The following is a 19,578-nucleotide window of genomic DNA, read 5'->3' as shown; positions in this document are numbered from 1 at the left end:
ACGTACACGTATGTATTTCAAAAAATAAAATATGACGAGAATCATAATCATGTAGTATAATTGGAAATTATGGGACCTAATGCATGCAGAATGCGGAATGTTACGAGCACGAGATACTTCCCAAAACATGTATTTAAAGAAGAGGCAAGACTAGATGACATGGATGGATAAAGGAGGACCCACTAAAAGAGAGAAAGGGAGGGGTGAGGGTGTACCATAAATCCAGTGGGGTTCGAAGCATAGGGCAACCGTAGCAGCAATATGGAGGCGCTCGATCTCTGCCGTTGCCACTGAGTCCCCCTCATTCCCTTCTCTTCCATTTTCGCCTCTCTCTCTCTCTCTCTCTCTCTCTCGCTCTCTCTCACAGGCAAGCTTGTTCTTCATTTCCTTCAATTTATTCTGTTTGCTTGTTACTTTGAAGATACTTTGAGCACCAGAAAATCGAAGTGTTGTTTGTTTTAATCTACTCTTTTTGGGGGGTTCTTGCTGTGCTTGTTGTGTCGACGAAGTAGTCTAGGGTTTNCAATTAAGAATCAAAAGAAAGAAATCATAAAAAAATCTCAACCAAAACATTTACTAATGTTCAGAAGTATATAAATGTGAGAGATTAACTGAAACCAACTAAACTAACTATCATTAATAAATTCAGACAAAATTACCAAATAACTCCTAATTATACTTTACGTACGCTACATCATGATAAATAGTTTGATATTTCTATTTGTATCCTTCTGCATTTTATTTCTTTCCATCAAACAATGAGAACTTATTTCTTCTTTCAAAAATAGTTGATGCTTTGTTGCTTAAAGTAGACCACAAATTGATATATGATTGTGTTAGGTTAGCATACTTGGTGCATTGGGTATTGGTTTGGCTAACATAGTATCGATGTACTTTTTCCTTAGCGAATGGTACAAAACCAATTATTCAGGAGGGAGTAAATGTTGGGAAGCTCATGGCAAACTTTTGTCTGTGTTTATCAGAAATAAATGCAATAATCCTGTTACAATCTGTGGATATCCAAGAATATATAATCATTTTCTAGCAAAGCAAATATTACCTCAAATATAAAAATATATATATAATTTTTTTTTTTTTTCTCTCTCTCTCTCTCTCTCTCTCTCGCTCTCTCTCACAGGCAAGCTTGTTCTTCATTTCCTTCAATTTATTCTGTTTGCTTGTTACTTTGAAGATACTTTGAGCACCAGAAAATCGAAGTGTTGTTTGTTTTAATCTACTCTTTTTGGGGGGTTCTTGCTGTGCTTGTTGTGTCGACGAAGTAGTCTAGGGTTTTTGAATTGTGAGCTCTTTTGTGGTGCTCTGATTCGGATTTTCTGTTTTTAATTTTTTTTTTGGGTGTTTTCGGCTTTTGGTTTTGAGTCGTCAATTTTTTGTTTTGGGTTTTAAGCATGCAATGTAGCAGCATATGCACTTTTGTTTTTGTTTTTTGTTTTCAATTAGTTCAATCTCAGAGAACTGTTTTGCTTTGAACAACTGGGATTGCCGGACCTTTGGTAATACTAACTTGGGTTTCGTTTTTTATTTTGCTGCCAGCAGTTTAGGATGACTGAACCATCAAAAGTTATTCACGTCCGAAATGTTGGCCATGAAATATCCGAGGTCCGTTCTCATTCTCTCTCTCTCGCAACTTCAAATTCAATTGATAATTTTTTATTTTGAATCATCTCTGCAAATGTGTATTGGTAGATGAGCTATTGCCATGGCAAATGCCATGTTGGATGCCTTAGACTGTTTATAACCAAGATAATGGCTGGTCTATGCTTCACTTGAGGCTAAGCTATCTTGAAATTATGATTGCTCTTGATGTAATTTACATCCATTTTTTTTTTGTTAAAGAACCGTTCTTTCATTAAAAGAATGAAAGAATACAAGGGCATTCAAAAGACAAGTCTCTACAAAGAAAAGGGAGTCCAACCCGACCTACATAAATCGACTCCATTTCAAAAGAACAATGCCAAGATCATAATTACAAAGACAACTAGAGATTGAATCTCACAAGGATTCAGATGTACCTTCTACATCGTATGTATCCCATCTTCAATTCATGCTCCACAAACCTCGAATGAACTCCACCAACGATCCCAAAGGTTGAACTGACACTCAAGGCAGTAGGTTATTAGACTTCCGAAAAACAATAAATTTGTAAAATCCATTTTTAGGCTCATGGTTTCTCGGAAAACCATAATATTTAAATTGAAAATCTCCATTTGCTTCTCTAGTTTCTCTATTTTTCTTAAATTGACACAAAACCTGGGTTTTGATACCAAAATTGATGCAATTAAGAATCAAAAGAAAGAAATCATAAAAAAATCTCAACCAAAACATTTACTAATGTTCAGAAGTATATAAATGTGAGAGATTAACTGAAACCAACTAAACTAACTATCATTAATAAATTCAGACAAAATTACCAAATAACTCCTAATTATACTTTACGTACGCTACATCATGATAAATAGTTTGATATTTCTATTTGTATCCTTCTGCATTTTATTTCTTTCCATCAAACAATGAGAACTTATTTCTTCTTTCAAAAATAGTTGATGCTTTGTTGCTTAAAGTAGACCACAAATTGATATATGATTGTGTTAGGTTAGCATACTTGGTGCATTGGGTATTGGTTTGGCTAACATAGTATCGATGTACTTTTTCCTTAGCGAATGGTACAAAACCAATTATTCAGGAGGGAGTAAATGTTGGGAAGCTCATGGCAAACTTTTGTCTGTGTTTATCAGAAATAAATGCAATAATCCTGTTACAATCTGTGGATATCCAAGAATATATAATCATTTTCTAGCAAAGCAAATATTACCTCAAATATAAAAATATATATATAATTTTTTTTTTTTTGTTGATCAAAGGTAATATTTCAAAGAGTCTATTTTGAGGGTGGCTCTTTATTGTAATGTCTGCAATTCAACTTTTATTTGTATTATTAATGAATTAATGTGTATCTTTGCACATTCTCCCATCTCTCCCGACTTTTTATATCTGTTGACTCCTTTTACATTCTCGCAGAATGATTTGCTTCAGTTATTCCAGCCATTTGGTGTCATAACTAAGCTTGTGATGCTTCGTGCTAAAAATCAGGTTTCATTTAACTCTGATACAGTGACGTCTGATGTTGTTCTATATTTGAGCTAAAGTAGAATATTCATCGTTTTGTCATTTTATCATGAACTCAGGCTCTTATCCAGATGCAAGATGTTCCCTCAGCAGTTAGTGCTTTACAGTTCTTTGCGAATGTTCAACCGAGCATTAGGTATATAATGTTAAAATATATCCTTGAAAATTTGATTTATGTTTTTTATGGGTAGTATTATCATAAATTGCAGTAGCATGTATTAGTATTATAATAGAGCTCCAATTGTGAAAGTATATAGCAGGAAGGGTGGAGGGTGCATCTGTTAAATAGTTAGGACTCTGAAATATGAGAGGTCTATTTGTAATTTGCAACCGAGAGTGCTGAAGTAAGAGCGACCCTTTAGCTAGTGCTTAGGAGGGGGAGGGGGAGGGGTAGGAGGGAAGTGGAGCAGTTGCTGTCAAATTTTTGCAATACCTAAAGTTAGATCGTTATTTGAAAGTTCATTGTAGTTTTTTTTTTCCCACTAAAATCAGTGCTCACTCAAGTTTATTGGGTTCAGAATTAGTGTACTTTTTTCAGTTTTTGGTTATGATATAATAAGTTGGTACTCTTTTACTAATTTTTCATTTCATCAATAAAATTCTATTTCCTTGAAAGAAAAAGAGATGGAAACAAGATTAAATGCACTTGAGGAAAAGATAGTGGGCAAGAATCTATTGGGAGCAGTTGAATTAGTTGTTTAAAGAAGGAAGAGGTGTTAGCTCATATTTAAGGAGCCTAAGGTAATAGGGTCAACGAACAAGAAGGAAATGAAGGGAAAGGCTGAATAGGAGCCCTTTTCTGTAATTGTGTTGTTTGTTAGTTTTTTTCCCTTTGGCCTTTTACATTGGCATTCCTTTTTTGATAAATTTCCCTTGTTTAGTCTTTGGTTCTTCTCATTATGAAGTTTTGTTCTTGAATAAAGTAGAGACATGGGAAAGGCACTCTCAAGAGCAGGGCATACTGAAATGATGGATGGAGGGGCTACTGGTAGAACTACTAAGTTCTTGCTGCCAAATGATGTATGATTGAGGAAACTCAAGGTGACTTATTCAATCGAGCTAGATGACAAATATAGGGGAACAGGAATAAAGCTATCTGAGATCATCATAGGAATTTTTTTTTCATATTTCTAAAATTGGACTCTTTCTAATGGCATCATTTGATCAACCCCTGCCATCGGCTCCATTGAACCAAAATTTCTTCCCAGAGAAACATTTTTTTTAGAACAAACCATTTGGATAGAGCAACCCACTAACAAGAAGGGCACTATGGGAATTATCTCACTCCATGGAAATGATGGTCTTAATAAATTTTTTATTCTAGTGGGTGAAGAATGAAAAGGATGGACAACTTTTCTCAACCTCATTGAAAATGATCCCTCTTCGTTCATTAAAAAACCCGATCAACTTCAGAATAGAAAGCAAAACAATAAATGTTTTCTCCAACCCTCACAACCCATCATTAACAAACCATCACAAAAGCCTGAAAATCTAGAGGCAAATATAGAAACGTACCATTGATCCTCAACAAAAAGAGCAAGACCGTCATTGCAAAGGTACCCCTCTCCACCATCCCTATCCTATGGGATACAGTGGTGACCATTACTCAGAAATGCTTCTACGACCAACGATTTCCGTGATCTAATTCCTTTCAGGGTGGATAAGGCAATCCTCCATTGCATGACAAAGGAGTAGGTTTCTTTACTTGTAACAAAAACGATGGCAAAATGTGGGAAGCTTTCGGTTGAAAATAGAATCATGGTCAGATGAGGAACACTTGAACAACCTAGTGGTTCCTTCATATGGAGGTTGGATTAAAATAAAAAATCTCTCTTTCAACCGTTGGATATTGAGATGCTGAAACACATAGTAGTAGATACTTGTGAAGGTTTCAAAAATACCTCATTGCGTGTGGACCTAATGGAAGCGACTATCTATATCAAGGAAAACTCATGGGGTTTCATACCAACGATAGTTTTTCTCCCATCATCATAAAAAACTCCTCTTTTGGTCAACATAGTCCATTGTTTCCATGGAGATTTTTTTGTTGTTGATTATATGACCAAATATCATGGCACCGAAGCGGCATTGAAGGGAGGCATACTTGGGATATCATTCAACCCTCTAAGGTTCATCATCTAAAGGGACTTTTCATGTTCAACATGACTCAACAACCTTCAGTTTTATACATAGTAGAGACAGAGGCCATACCCCGAAGCCCTATAAAGGCAAACACCGTCCCCTCATTCATAGGCTGCCCCCATCTTTCCAAGCGCATCCCTATTAAGAAAAAAAAGAAGCCAAACCCCCAAACCAAATCCAACTCCGGCACCTACCCATCAGCCTTTCTTCATGGGCCTATAGCTCTACCTAAATTGGCCTACCCATCTCTACATATAAAAGCCCACCTCCACACAATCCAATGGCCACCAACCCCCACCCCACCTTTTGCCAACCCATCTATTTCACCTCTTTATATCCCCGATCTACAAGTTGTGACATCTTCACTTGAAAATCATGCGTTACCATTAAAAACCAAAAAATCTTCCTTGTCTTAGGAACAATCCCACCAAGACTCTGACGATGATTACACATCTAGCCCTCTCTCCCTCTCCACATCCCCCCATCCCCTACTGTGGGTGTGCCCAATCCCTCTCCCCCGCCGCTAGAAATTGTCCTTGCAAATACAAAACTTGACACTATTCTTCAAGAAAAGTAGGATGAAACAAAGGTAGAAGAAGTCTCCCCCATCTCGGCAAAATTCACACCTAGAACAACCATTTGAATCTTTGCACCATGGCTATAAGAACATCACATGTGCATCATGGCCATTCCATGTGGAAAAAAAGCGCAGTACAACCAAGAAACAGAGTAAACTAACTTGGGAGATTGTTGGTCTCCTCTCGAATATCAATTATGATAATCCAACCTATCTCAATCGAGTGGCTTGAGAGACGGGTAGAAGAGAGCCCTCATCAAGACCTTCCTCTAATACAATCCCACCGTGATCATTCTTGAAGAAACAAAATTGAATTTTGTTGACCGTTAGATTGTTAAATTCTTTTGGAGTGCTAGACATATTGGTTGCCCATCTTTGGATGCCTCCAAAACACCGAGGGAATCTTAATGATGATGTTGAATGACCCAACTCAGATCATCTCCGAAGTCACTAAAGGTCTGTACACCCTAATCACATATATTTCTTTGGCTGATGGTTACAATTTTTTGAAATCAGGGATCCATGGCTCTGAAAAAACCAAGAAAGACCGCTCTTCCGCTAGGAATTAGAGGACTTCTCGTCTTAGCATAGAATATTTGCTTCTGGCTAGCGACTTCAATATCTCTCGGTGGGCACATGAAAAATCTAATAGAAAAGTTATCAGAGGCATGCGACATTTCAATACTTTCATAAGAGAAGTTGTACTCATTGATATTTTCCTTAGTAATGGTATTTATACTTGGTCGAACAACAAACCATCACCCACCATGATCAATAACAGATTTTTGGCTACCAAAGGTCTCCGAGGAAAATTTAGTAATGCTTGTGTTCGAAGACTGAATAGACCCACATCGAAACATTATCCTATTGTACTTTCCATGGGTTGCTTCAAATAAGGCACCTTGCCCTTTTTATTTTGTGAATATGTGGCTGGATTCCATTAATTTCTTGCTCACAGTAGAATACTAATGGAAGAATACATGCCTCCGTAGATGGCTGGGACACGAATTCATTAACTAACTCAAAGGGCTAAAAGAAGTCATCAAGAAACAGAACAGAGGAAGGAAATTGGACCTATCACATTGGTTCAACATACACATAAGAAGCTCATGAAAGTAGAACTCATCTTTTTGACAGCAGGAAGAGCAATATTGGAGAAAAAAGTATAAAAAACCATGGCTTTAGGAGGGTGACATAAATTCCATATTTTCCCATTACATTATGGCTTCAAAGAACTGAAAGAGTACCATCATGGAAATTCTTTCGACAAGGGGATCCATTATCCCCTTTTCTTTTCATAATGGTAATGGATTGCCTTACCTGCTTACTCACCAAGACCAAATATGAAGGCCAGATAAAGGGCTTCCATGTTGATAACAAAGGCTTAAGTATCAACCACCTGTAGTTTGCGGATGACACAGTTCTCTTCAAATATCTCCTCCACAAAATCATGTTTGATATAGTGAAAACCTTTGAAAGTTTCTAGAGATAAAACATCAACCTCCAAAAAAACAGAATCATGGGCATCAATATTTTAGGATAGAGGACATTGACAACATTGTCAACAAATATGGTTGTAAAAAAGGTGAATGATTGAATATGTACATGGGATTGCCCTTAAATGGGAGACCTAAATTCTTCTCCTTTTGGAAGACCGTCATTGAAAAAATAGGAAGAAGGTAATCAACATGGTCATGTTACACACTTTTAAAGGCCGACAACTCAACCTAATACAAGCCACGTTGTCTAACCTTCCTACTTACTACATGTCTTTATTCAAAATGCCTCACAAAGTGACTATGAGAACAGAAATATTATTAAGAAACTATCTTTGGAAAGAAGGTTCACATCTTGTCTGATGGGATACCATAAATCTCCCGTTAGACTAGGGAGGTATTGGCCTATATTCGATGAAGGAGAAGAATACAGTCCTCCTTGTCAAATGGATATGGAGATATTATCAGGAAGGAACTGCCTTGTGTAGAAAGCTAAATACACTCCTACATCATTTACAAATCGGTCTTCTACAAAGGGGCTATGGAAGTACTTAAAAAAGCACTAAAATCTCATCACTAGCCACATTAGCCATAGAGTGGGTGATGGAGGAAATACATCTTTTTGGAATGATCCTTGGGTTGACAACACTATGCTAGCTTCATGATATTTTCTTTTGTATAGACTCTCTCATTGCATGATGGCCATGATCAAAGAAACATGAATAGATGTCAATAAATTCTAGGACCTACAGCTTCGTAGGAACCTAAAGAATAAGGAAGAATGAGCCGAATTAAGTCTTGACCTTGCCCCAATTGTGCTGTCCCAAGAAGTAGACTCATTGAAATGGTTTCTTAGTGCAGATGGGGTCTTCTCCACTAAATTTTTTTATGATGGATATGGAGGAAAAGGTAGAAGCCATAAAACCCACTAGCGAAGACAATATGGAAAGGAAAATCCCTCTAAGAAGGTGAAGTTTTTCCTATGAGAAATGGTGCACTAAGTCATTAGTATAAGTGAAAACTTACAAAAGAAAAAAAAACCCTACATGACTCTTTATGCAAGAAAGACACGAATCCCAAAACAACTGTTTATGCTTATAATATTTGGATAAAGATCTTCAATATCTGCAGATGGTACCTCATTTTTCCTAGAGAGATAAAAGAGTTATTGAATATGGTCTTAACGTACCACCCATTCAAGAATGTCAAAGCTCTGCTATGGACAAACTTCATTATGGCTTTCTTTTGAAATCTATGGAAAGAAAGAAATCAAAGAGTATTCACGGAGAAGACATAGACTTATTTTAGGCTCCTTTGAAATGTTGTTTACCACGCCATTTATTGGTGTAAATAGTCTAACACTTATGCTTTTTATAGTTATATCTCACTCATGGTATTGTGAAGGTCTTTTTTGAGCATCATGGATAACTCATCCTTTTTGTAAATTTCAAACATCAATGAAATTGTTTCTTATAAGAAAAAAGTTTTGATATATTATGAAGATGCTTAATCTAAGATGGAATGTGGGAGCATGCCTCAACTAAGATGCAACTTGGGAACAGGGTACTATCGTTCACTTTCATGGCGAGGTGGCCTTTGAGGGACTGGATAGTCACAGGCCCTGATTCTAAAAGTAAACATTAGGGAAAGGGAAGGGATGCATCTACTAAGTAGACTAGAATTAGGGATCTCTTCGGTAAAAGAGTAATCTCAGCTTAATATTTTAGGGACTGCAAGAGAGAGAAGGTACTCTTTCGGTAGTTGCTTAGGTTGTGAGTCAAGAGAACTTGGGATCTCTTCAATCATCATCCTTTGGCTATTTTTCTTTCTAGTAAATAAAGCGTGTTCTATCATTTCTTTCCTCCAAATCTAGTCTTAGATGAAGCATGTAATGTTTGAATTCTTTGCTATTCTTTCTACAGGGGGAGGAATGTTTATGTCCAGTTTTCATCGCATCAAGAGCTAACTACAGCAGATCAAAATGCTCAAGGACGAGGAGATGAGGTTTGCAACTATTTACCTTACTTTTAAGAAGGAAAGTGCTTAGTTATCTTAATGGGAACCTTGAAATGACTAAGGCAGAAATAGACCTCTATAAATATGTAAAATGAATTCGAGCGTAGTTTTTGTTTTGAACACCCAGTAGCCATAACACCATATTAAGTTTTGCAGATATGTGAAAGCATGAGCATGACCGATTTTCATTTTCAGCCTTATACCATGCAGGAGAATCTCTCTTGCTTCTAATAGCATGGTATACTAAATCTATTTTAGGACAATGCTTTTCCCTTTTTTCCCTCCTTTGGACTTGTTAGATACGGAAAAAAATTAGTTTGATGAATTGAGGTTTGACTTGTAGCAACAATTCTCAAATCTTGAACTGAAATATATGATATTTTAATGAACGTTCCTCCTAAGCTTGATAAAATCCTTTTTTGTACGGTTAGTCAAATAATTTATGTGCATATTTTGGAATAATTGTGATTTTTTTTTTCAATACCCACTTTTTCCTTTGTTCAATACAATAATCTTTTATTGTATGCTTCCTCTTTTTTTATTTGTTTTTTTTTCTTTTTTTTTTGAATTCTGAATATCAATTGTTTATTATAAAATTTTTCTAACGATATAAATTGATCCTGGTTGAATCATACGGGCGTGGTTCTAATTTCACCCTCATGCACTATTATTTTTTCCTCTCCATGTCAAAAATAATTGTTGATAACTTGACATGTTAGGCTGGTTAATGAGCCCGCACGTGAAATTAGTGGAATATAAGAATGAATTGTTTTAAGTTTATTTTAATTAAACAGCAAAAGCATTTGGTATTAGGGTTATTTGCTATTCTACTAATCAGTAACCATCACCCAACACCTAGATCTTCGCTTAGCAAAATTGCTGGTACTCTAATTTTAGAAGAACAATTGTAATATTTTTGGAATTCTTTTCCTTCTCAATTTATTTCCTTCTCTCTCATCCTTCTCCATGTGAATACACTCTTGGTCACTCTCTGAAGCAGCCAAATCGAATACTCTTAGTCACAATCCATCACATGCTATATCCCATTACAGTGGAAGTGCTGCATCAAGTGTTTTTCCCACATGGATTTGTGGAGAAGATCGTGACATTTCAGAAGTCAGCTGGTTAGATTAAGTTCTCTCTTCTCCCCCCTTTCTCATATCATCACTTAATACATGGATTTATTGAAATTCTATTCTTTTGGTGTTGTTCTTTCTTTCCTTTCTCCCTTCTCGGGTTAATTGAGGGCGAGTTTCCCTTTTGCAATTATGATTGGGTCCTCAAATCAAAATTAAGCGGTTTCGTCTAGAACTTGTTGCCAAATATATTGTTGCTTTCTACTGTAAGTATTTTTTTTCTTTTTAAGTGAGTTTTCAGACTTATGCATGATTATCCTGTTTTCGTTTATGTAGGTTTTCAGGCCCTTATTCAGTATCAATCTCGCCAGTGTGCTGTTTCTGCTAGGACTGCATTACAGGTAATATACTATATTTTGTTGTACTAGTCACTTCAAGCTTGATCCTTTCTTTAAGAAGTTTTCGTCCTGATTTATTTACCTAAAAGATGGACACTTCTGCTACTCCTGTAGGGGCGCAATATATATGATGGTTGCTGTCAGCTAGACATTCAGTTCTCCAAGTAGGTTCTATAACTAATCATGATATGCTTGTGATGTTCTCTCTTTACTTGGTCAATTATAGATTATGGGTTTCTTGTGCAGTCTTGATGAGTTACAGGTGAACTACAATAACGAACGTTCAAGGTTTGTAGCATGACTAGTCCCCCTTATTTTTTTTTTCTTGTTTGCATCTTGGATTCTATTAGTATGGATATTTCTTCTTGATATTGTTCCAGGGATTTCACAAATCCTAATCTGCCTTCTGAACCAAAAGGCCGGTCATCGCAAGTATGTACCACCACATATGAATCTCCTACTATGTTGGCTCCATTCTTTCTGAAATCTTATTTTTCTTATCTTGATGTGCAACAGCCTGGATATGGCGATGCAGGTGGCATGTATGGAGTTCAAGCATCTGGAGCAAGACCAGGTGCCGACGTTTTCTATTATATAATGGATGCATATATATTGCTTCATATATCTTTGCTTTCATCGTCATAGATTGACTTCCTTTTCAGACCTATATACTTACATTTTTTTCTTCTTTTTTGTTTCAGTCGCACTTCCACAGGTGTGTTTTTCTCCTGTCAAACCTATGGTTGAGATCATTGAAGAATATAACCGACTATTAAGATGGTTCATTTATTATTAGGGTTTTTCTTTCCTTTTGGAATAATATATTAATCCTATGCAAGGATTGTACTTTCCACAAGATCCTTTAGCTTTGTGATCTGGAATGTTCTTGATGAATATGGTTGACTACATTGTGAAATTCTTGAATTAATTTAAGATCTAAAAACTTGTCGACATCATTGGCTATTATTGTTGATAATATGTCTTTTTTACTTGATTTTCAGATGGCCAATGCAGCTGCTGTTGCTGCTGCATTTGGAGGAGGTTTGCCACCTGGTATTAGTGGGACAAATGACAGGTGTACAGTCCTTGTGTCCAATCTGAATCCTGATGTGAGTAGTATTCTTTGTTCTTTGTTCTTTGTTCTTTGTTAGACTCCTGTTCAAGTTTTTATTTTCATGGTTGACACCGCCGTTAATTTGTTACAGCAAATTGATGAAGACAAGCTTTTTAACCTTTTCTCCATCTACGGTAACATTGTAAGAATTAAGCTTCTCCGAAATAAACCTGATCATGCACTTGTTCAGATGGGAGATGGATTCCAGGCGGAATTAGCTGTGCACTTTTTGAAGGTTTGTTGTTTCTAAATTTCTTGTCTGAAAGGCCTAACTTCGTATGTTCAAGGCTTTTGGTTTCTTGGGTGTCAATTGCCTCAGAATACTTTTGAATTTTTATATAGGGAGCGATGTTGTTTGGCAAGAGATTGGAGGTTAACTTCTCAAAGCATCCTAACATTACGCAAGGGGCTGACACTCATGAATACGCCAACTCAAATCTTAATCGTTTTAACCGAAATGCTGCGAAGAACTACCGTTACTGCTGCTCTCCGACAAAGATTATCCACATTTCATCTCTATCCCAGGAAGTAACTGAAGAAGAAATTGTGAATTTACTCGAGGAACACATGCCGATTGTCAACACCAAGCTCTTCGAGATGAATGGGAAAAGGCAAGCACTCATCATGTTCGACACTGAGGAGCAGGCCACCGAGGCTCTTGTTTGCAAGCACGCTACTTCGCTTGGTGGGTCAATCATTCGCATTTCATTTTCCCAGTTGCAGACTATATGAAGTTAGTAAGGGATTCGTAATGCGAATTTTAAAAATGAAGATGATGGCGCATATTGTTTTGATTCTTGTAACAATTAATTTGTGTTTGGATTTCTTGTGGGATTGTACTCTTTCTGCTTTGTTGTCTCAATTCTTCTCTTCTCATCTCATCTCATCTCTCTCTTCTCCCCTTGTGCTTGTTGAAATCATTCTTAGACGCCTTCCAACGGAGTTAGATTTTGGTTTTATGCTCAGTTTTGAAGAGAATAGGAAGAAGGAAAGCTAACCTGCCTTTTTTTTTGAGTTGAGGATATCTTTGTTAGGTGGTATGTACATGGGCCTTGTATTTTTTGGCAAGTCAGGCCATTGGCTGTTGTAATATCAGTTCATAGTACGCTTAAATCTCTTCTGCCTAATTTATTGATGAACATGTCTTCACAAGCTTTTCTCCAACTCTTTCTTCTTAGCTCTTGACAGGTGAAGAAATAGCTGTTAAATGTATGTATTCTCCCTCTACAGGACAATGTTGACTGTTTTGACGGCATATATTTGCTGAAAGAATGTAGCCAATGGAGTAAGATGTAGGATACAAATACCTTTATGTGCAGGCGTTAGCAGCGGAAGGGCAACATGCAATGGTCCTCATGCGTTGGTTCATTCGGATGCCTTAAGTACACCAAAAAAGTTATGATATAAAATGAACCTTACTACAAGTACCTCCTAAACATACAATAACATCTCATCGTCGTTAAGGCCTTGGTGAAAATATTTGCACGTTGCTCTCCAATACACCCACACTGATTTTTTGGCTTCTCGATACACTCATAGATGAAGTCCAAACAATTGTCGATGTGTGTGTTGCATTCGTGAAATATTGAATTCTTCATCAATGCAATCACAAATTTGTTGTTGATGTAGAGAGTTATGGGCTTTAGCTCACTTTCGGTCACTTCACTCAACAAATTTCTCAACCACAATACTTGACATGATATCACAGTTGTTGTCATAAATTCAGTCCCATAGTTCACTGCTTCTGAGATTGTCAAGTGATCAAATTTTTGTTGAGATAAAACGTCATTGGTGCAGTGTCTTTTCTATCATTGATCTCTCTAGCTAAACAACTATTAGTAAAATCAACTAGTTCATAAGGTCTTTGTCCTCTTTGAAACTTTAGTCCGCAGTTTGTGGTTTTCTTCGCATAGTGCTTGACGGCTTGATGATGCATCAGAGTAGGCTTTTACGTGTACCTACTCACCATTCCAACAACATATGAAAGATCTTGACAAGTATGAGTTGCGTACCTTAGACTTCCAATGACGCGCCTATACTCAGTGGGATTTACAAAGCCTTCTTTAGAGAGCTGTAACCTTGCTTCCATGGGGTATTTGACTGAGTTTCACTCTGCCATCTTAAATTGCTTCTGCATTTTTCTTAGCATAGATTGATTGCTTTAGCATTATATAATATTACTTTTACTCTGCCATCTTAAATTGCTTCTGCATTTTTCTTTGCTTTAGCATTATATAATATTACTTTTGATCCACCTTAATGACGAGGTAGTACATGAGTAACTCAAGGCCAGTCATCTTAAGTTCTTTCATCATTTACTACTTGAACTTTGGATGCCATCTACACTTGTATCGGTAATGATCAATTTGTCAACGTACACACCAACTATGAATGCTTTAGCTCCATGATTTCTTGTATACACTACATGCTCTTGCGAGCACTTCATGTAATTGAGACTCTTCAAATGCTTGTCTAGGTGTATGTTCCATGCCCTTTGTGCTTGCGGTAAATTGTAGAAGATCTTTGACAAGTTATACACATTGTTCTTTTTGGTTTTGATGATGAAACCTTCCGGTTGAGTAACGTACACTTCTTCTTGGAGATCATCATTTCGGAATGCTGATTTGACATTCAAGTGATGAACCTCACACCTTTGTTAAGTTGTGAGGGCAAGAACCAATCTCACAATGGCAAGTCTAGCCATCGGCCCAAAGACCTCATCAAAATCAGCTCCTTGCCATGAGTCTTGCTTTGTGGTCGGTGACATTCTCTTCACTATTCTTTTTGTAACTTATACCAACTTCAAATCGATGGACTTGAGACTAGGCGGTAAATTAGTGAGTGCCCATGTCTTGTGATTGTGTAGCTTTTTTGGTGTCGATTTCAATGCCCTTGCGAGGTTTACCGCGTCTCCCTCATCTTCTAGAGATGTGAACTCTGCAATTGTCTATTTTTGTTTTTTTTTTTGTTGATGCTATACTAATCTCACTTCTTCTCTTCTTCGAATATAAAATCTCTGCTAACATGAATTTTTGCATGTTGAGGATCATATAGTCTGTGCACCTTTGTCTTGTCTTACACGTCAAAGTACACTATCTTTTGGCTTTTTCCATCCAGCTTCTTGAACATTACTCAATCCTTGGCGTAGTTGCTCACTCCATTGTCTAAGTACCACATGTTGGCCTCCACTTAGTCTTCTTCGTTTGTGAGGAAGTTTGCTATTATATTCTCTTCATTGAGCATCAACAAGTTGGATATTTTCTCAGGCTACATCAGTGCAGACCTTCTTCATGCATAAGTGTGAGGTTTGCCTCCTCATCGTGCTTCTTGTTGCGACATTGATATGAACCAAAGCATCTCAACCATACAATATGAACTTCAAGGAAGTTGGGAAGAATATTGTTCAAATTACACTAAGATAAAGTCATGTTATATTAAGTGAAGTCAAGTTTTATTAAAGTTGAAATCAAGTTGCAATTAACTTCACATTAATAAGAATAAGCTTCATTTATGCAACAAGGGTTTCAAGGTACTTCAAGTAGGGTTTCATTTATTCTTAGCTAGTTACAAATTCATGATGAATGATTAACATATAGATTAAAAAAGAAGAAAAGAGAGTAAGAATAGAAGGCAAAGTGATATGAACCACGATCAACGAATTTCCATACCTCAAGGTTCAATTACAAGTACGAGAACCAAGAAACTACAACAAACCTTGTACACTTACATTCAAACTATGGTGAGCTCGTCAAAAAAAATTCTAGAAGACGTTGGGGACCTCCCTTATATGTTGTGCAATGTTGATCTTCGAAAGAGATGCATTAAATGCACTTTAATTTGTATTCAATGAACTCTTCAGTTGAATTTATGAAGCTAGTTCAAGGATAGTTAATGAGCACATTTCATTTATTGCATTATTTATTTATAATTTAAATATTTGTTTGTCATTTTTTTAATATAGGAGTTAAAAGAGTATATTGTTACCTACATAGATTACCATATTCCTCCTTAACTAATCATTTAATACGAAGATTATGGGTATTTATCATTAACTAGCGAATTTAATATGGAGGTTACGTGTCACATAGGTTAAGGTTGTAAAGACTATATATATAAAACCTTTTTTTCAGTGATGAGCTATCACACTTTCGAATTAAAAAGAATAGAATTCCTATTTTTAACTTTGTTTAGAGCTAAGTTTTTTCTTTGCATTCTTGGTTTAAAACATGTATGCAAGAGTCATTCAAGTGGTAGTAATCAAATCTATTGCGGAGTAATTCGAATCATGAGTTTAGAAACGAGTTTTTTTTACTCTTGATCTTGTTCGTCAAAGTAATCCGTTTCAAACTTTTCCTTGAGTTGATTCCATATCACAAAAGAAGTTGAGAAAGTTTATAGAAGTAATGGGTAGCAAATTTGACAAGTAAATGACTACGGAAAGCGGTGTCATAATAATCTCGACTTGTTCAAAATCGAATATTAATCAACACGTTGAAACATGAAATGTGACAATCAGACCCTGAACAAATTAGTAATAGTAAAACATTTTTAAAAGAAGTGTTAAGGATTTCTACGCAAGAATTAATAGTGTTTTTTATCTTTTTAAATAGCCATCAATGGTATCTTTTTAAATATATATTTTTTAATAAGGAAAAAAGAATTAGGGTTTAATCGAGACGTAGAGAGGTTGTCCAAGTAATTTGTATTATTTAGTATTAATAAAGGAATCGAATATTGCAATTTGTGTGTTTAAATATAAAGAATCCATTGGGAGATGCGATCAATTTGAAAATATGGATTACCAAACCCATTGAAATTATGTTTTAAAAGTATTCCAAATCCACCACCTTTTTAATTTTTAATATTACATTTTCTACCGTCGTCTTATCTTAATCTTAGACATAGATCATTATAAACTACAAAAACACAAACAAGAAACGAGAAACGAGATTCGATTTTAAATAAAAATTTTTAAAATTGAGTTGAACTAACTTTTTAATTTTAAGATATACAATTTTGGTTACGATACAATTATATATATATATATATATATATATATANCGCAGCCACCGGAGATGGGGCCCAATGGGCGTTGGGCTGCGAAGACGGCGGAAGGACAGTGACGAATTCAGGGAAATTGAGCTTGGCTTTGCTGCCACGGAATCGCAAGGCTGCACCGTCGTAGGCTCGGGCAGCGGCCTCGGCGGTGTCGAAAGTTCCAAGCCAGACTCTGGTGGCCTTCTGAGGGTCGCGAATTTCGGCAGCCCATTTTCCCCATGGCCTCTGCCTCACTCCTCTGTATCTTCTTCTTGGGTTTTCTTCGCCGGAAATTGCTGCCGGCGTTCTCGTCCCCGTAGCGGCGGAGATGGTGTTACTTGAATTTGAACCACCACCTGATATTATTAATGAGAATAATTAAGAACAATTACAGAAATCATATACAATTAAAAAAAAAGAAAAAAAAAAAAAAGAAAAAAAAAGAATTGGAACTCACAAATTGAAACAGAGGGCTCCCAATAACTCTGTACAGCTCCAAAATCCACAATCCGGCCACCGCTATAGCCATTTCCGATCCCCCTTCCCCACATTATTCCACTTTCTCCTTCTTCTTCCCTCTCTCTTTTCCTACAACCACCACCTTCCGCCACCGTGGTTGCCGGTGGAGCAAAACCAGAGGAATAACCAACCCCAGATAAATCACCAGCGCCGCCGTACCCGGGGGGAGCGCCACTGGAAATGACATGAGTCAAAGCCGAGACCATGGTGATTATCTCCCCGGCGGATGAGAAGATCGCCTCCGGCACATCGCCGCCGGCGCCCTGTTTCGCCACCTTGAAATAGCACATAAAATCAAATGGTTAAGGTCTCAATTGGAAGAAATTGGAATGAAGGGTATTTATAAGTTGCAAAATTAAAAAACGTGCGCCGCCTCCATTAAAATAGTGAGGGAGTTTAATGACATTCTTNTTTTTTTTTTTTTTTTTTTTTTTTTTTTTTGAAAACAAATAAGGATTGAATTCATGCATGGGGGGTTAACACATGGAAAAGGAATAAAATGTGTTTTCATGTCGGTGGTCTTAGGATTGAATTGCCGACTTCAAATGCTAGAATGAGTTTATAGTAGTTTAATCAAAAACAACCCACAAAATTTTATTATAAGCTGTTTTCTAATTAAAAATTTAAACTTCATGCATGTTTTTCACCATTTGAGTTTTAAAATATAAAGTTGTTAATATCTTCCTATACAAGATTGTTACAANTCAAAATTGTTAGATGAATCCTACCTGATGTATGATATTGTCTATTTTGAACATAAACTCTTGTAGCTTTGCTTTGGGCTCCTCTAAAAGGCCTCGTATCTGTTAGGTTCTGTTCTATCTGCCCACCTGAGTCATCTCGTACTGGATTGGTAGTCGAGGTCGTCAGATTCATGATGTCACAGTCCGTCATCTTAGAGAGCTTACTTGAGACTCGAGACTCGGTAAACACAAATATGCAGATGTAGATTGTTAACTTGAAACCCGAATGGATTGGATATTCCTTCATTATTCTCTTGAGGGGAGACTTATCTCTAACAAAAATTAGGTTTGAAAAATGTGTAGAGATTAATTAGATGTGTTTTTTATTAGTGTGAAGTTGTAGGAAGAATGGTTCAAAGTATTGTTTAACATCAAATCTACATGAAAAAATGACAACAACCTTAATTTCTCCTATTACATTGGACGGACACCTCTAATTTTATGTTTTTTTTTTAATGGTCAAACACAAAAATAATCAAATTATCCATCGCCCGCCGGTGGACGATACCCAAATGAAGATGCCCCGCCGCTCCCACTCCCGCCATTCATCTCATTTTCCGGTGCCCGGAACAATCTACGCTGCTGTTCAGAAAATGGGAAAGCAAAATTCGATGCACCAGAAGGTGGATTCACAAATGGCGAATTACAGAGCACCTGTTCCGGGAACTCGCCGGAGTTTTGAGGAAAATACGAATACTGCAGATAGTTCCCGAAACCAGTGGGCTGCAGCGGCGGCGCAGCCACCGGAGATGGGGCCCAATGGGCGTTGGGCTGCGAAGACGGCGGAAGGACAGTGACGAATTCAGGGAAATTGAGCTTGGCTTTGCTGCCACGGAATCGCAAGGCTGCACCGTCGTAGGCTCGGGCAGCGGCCTCGGCGGTGTCGAAAGTTCCAAGCCAGACTCTGGTGGCCTTCTGAGGGTCGCGAATTTCGGCAGCCCATTTTCCCCATGGCCTCTGCCTCACTCCTCTGTATCTTCTTCTTGGGTTTTCTTCGCCGGAAATTGCTGCCGGCGTTCTCGTCCCCGTAGCGGCGGAGATGGTGTTACTTGAATTTGAACCACCACCTGATATTATTAATGAGAATAATTAAGAACAATTACAGAAATCATATACAATTAAAAAAAAAGAAAAAAAAAAAAAAGAAAAAAAAAGAATTGGAACTCACAAATTGAAACAGAGGGCTCCCAATAACTCTGTACAGCTCCAAAATCCACAATCCGGCCACCGCTATAGCCATTTCCGATCCCCCTTCCCCACATTATTCCACTTTCTCCTTCTTCTTCCCTCTCTCTTTTCCTACAACCACCACC

At 37.1% G+C, this 19,578-nt stretch overlaps 3 protein-coding genes across 4 annotated transcripts; 1 reads left to right on the top strand and 2 right to left on the bottom strand.

Annotated features, from left to right (window-relative positions):
* Positions 1–239: 239 nt before the first annotated feature.
* On the top strand, positions 240–13,056 carry LOC111789046 (polypyrimidine tract-binding protein homolog 3). 2 transcript variants are annotated; one of them, XM_023669670.1, is made up of 15 exons: positions 240–367; positions 1,558–1,620; positions 3,040–3,111; positions 3,207–3,283; positions 9,285–9,366; positions 10,379–10,502; positions 10,791–10,855; positions 10,967–11,016; positions 11,099–11,140; positions 11,233–11,284; positions 11,369–11,426; positions 11,554–11,567; positions 11,854–11,961; positions 12,058–12,201; positions 12,309–13,056. In XM_023669670.1, the coding sequence occupies exons 2-15, from the start codon at positions 1,564–1,566 to the stop codon at positions 12,696–12,698; spliced, it is 1,335 nt and encodes a 444-aa protein (XP_023525438.1). In that variant the 5' UTR covers positions 240–367; positions 1,558–1,563; the 3' UTR covers positions 12,699–13,056. The 2 variants fall into 2 exon arrangements, with proteins under 2 accessions (XP_023525438.1, XP_023525437.1); XM_023669669.1 differs by having other exon boundaries at positions 10,376–10,502.
* Positions 13,057–16,861: 3,805 nt separating this feature from the next.
* On the bottom strand, positions 16,862–17,812 carry LOC111787818 (ethylene-responsive transcription factor ABR1-like). The gene is made up of 3 exons (XM_023667875.1): positions 17,461–17,812; positions 17,037–17,359; positions 16,862–16,882 (listed from the first exon to the last, which is right to left on the bottom strand). The coding sequence occupies exons 1-3, from the start codon at positions 17,810–17,812 to the stop codon at positions 16,862–16,864; spliced, it is 696 nt and encodes a 231-aa protein (XP_023523643.1).
* A 933-nt stretch (positions 17,813–18,745) lies between these two features.
* LOC111787817 (ethylene-responsive transcription factor ERF110-like) lies at positions 18,746–19,527 on the bottom strand. Its single transcript, XM_023667873.1, has 2 exons — positions 19,434–19,527; positions 18,746–19,332 (listed from the first exon to the last, which is right to left on the bottom strand). Exons 1-2 carry the CDS (start codon positions 19,525–19,527, stop codon positions 18,746–18,748), a joined length of 681 nt encoding a protein of 226 aa, XP_023523641.1.
* Between the last annotated feature and the right edge of the window lie 51 nt (positions 19,528–19,578).

Source organism: Cucurbita pepo, chromosome LG02 (assembly GCF_002806865.2).
Source record: "Cucurbita pepo subsp. pepo cultivar mu-cu-16 chromosome LG02, ASM280686v2, whole genome shotgun sequence".
In the NCBI taxonomy this organism is placed as follows: Eukaryota; Viridiplantae; Streptophyta; class Magnoliopsida; order Cucurbitales; family Cucurbitaceae; genus Cucurbita; species Cucurbita pepo.
Note: the sequence above shows the minus strand (reverse complement) of the source record. Positions and strands in the feature narration are given on the sequence as shown.

Excerpts from the sequence above, each read along its gene's own strand:
- LOC111789046 (XM_023669669.1), top strand. The coding sequence starts at position 1,564 with ATGACTGAACCATCAAAAGTTATTCACGTCCGAAATGTTGGCCATGAA. Across the intron at positions 11,141-11,232 it reads TACAATAACGAACGTTCAAG|GGATTTCACAAATCCTAATC; the intron begins GTTTGTAGCATG and ends ATATTGTTCCAG. Across the intron at positions 11,962-12,057 it reads TGTCCAATCTGAATCCTGAT|CAAATTGATGAAGACAAGCT; the intron begins GTGAGTAGTATT and ends AATTTGTTACAG.
- LOC111787818 (XM_023667875.1), bottom strand. The coding sequence starts at position 17,812 with ATGTGCTATTTCAAGGTGGCGAAACAGGGCGCCGGCGGCGATGTGCCG. Across the intron at positions 17,360-17,460 it reads GGAGCCCTCTGTTTCAATTT|GTGGTGGTTCAAATTCAAGT; the intron begins GTGAGTTCCAAT and ends TAATAATATCAG.
- LOC111787817 (XM_023667873.1), bottom strand. The coding sequence starts at position 19,527 with ATGTGGGGAAGGGGGATCGGAAATGGCTATAGCGGTGGCCGGATTGTG. Across the intron at positions 19,333-19,433 it reads GGAGCCCTCTGTTTCAATTT|GTGGTGGTTCAAATTCAAGT; the intron begins GTGAGTTCCAAT and ends TAATAATATCAG.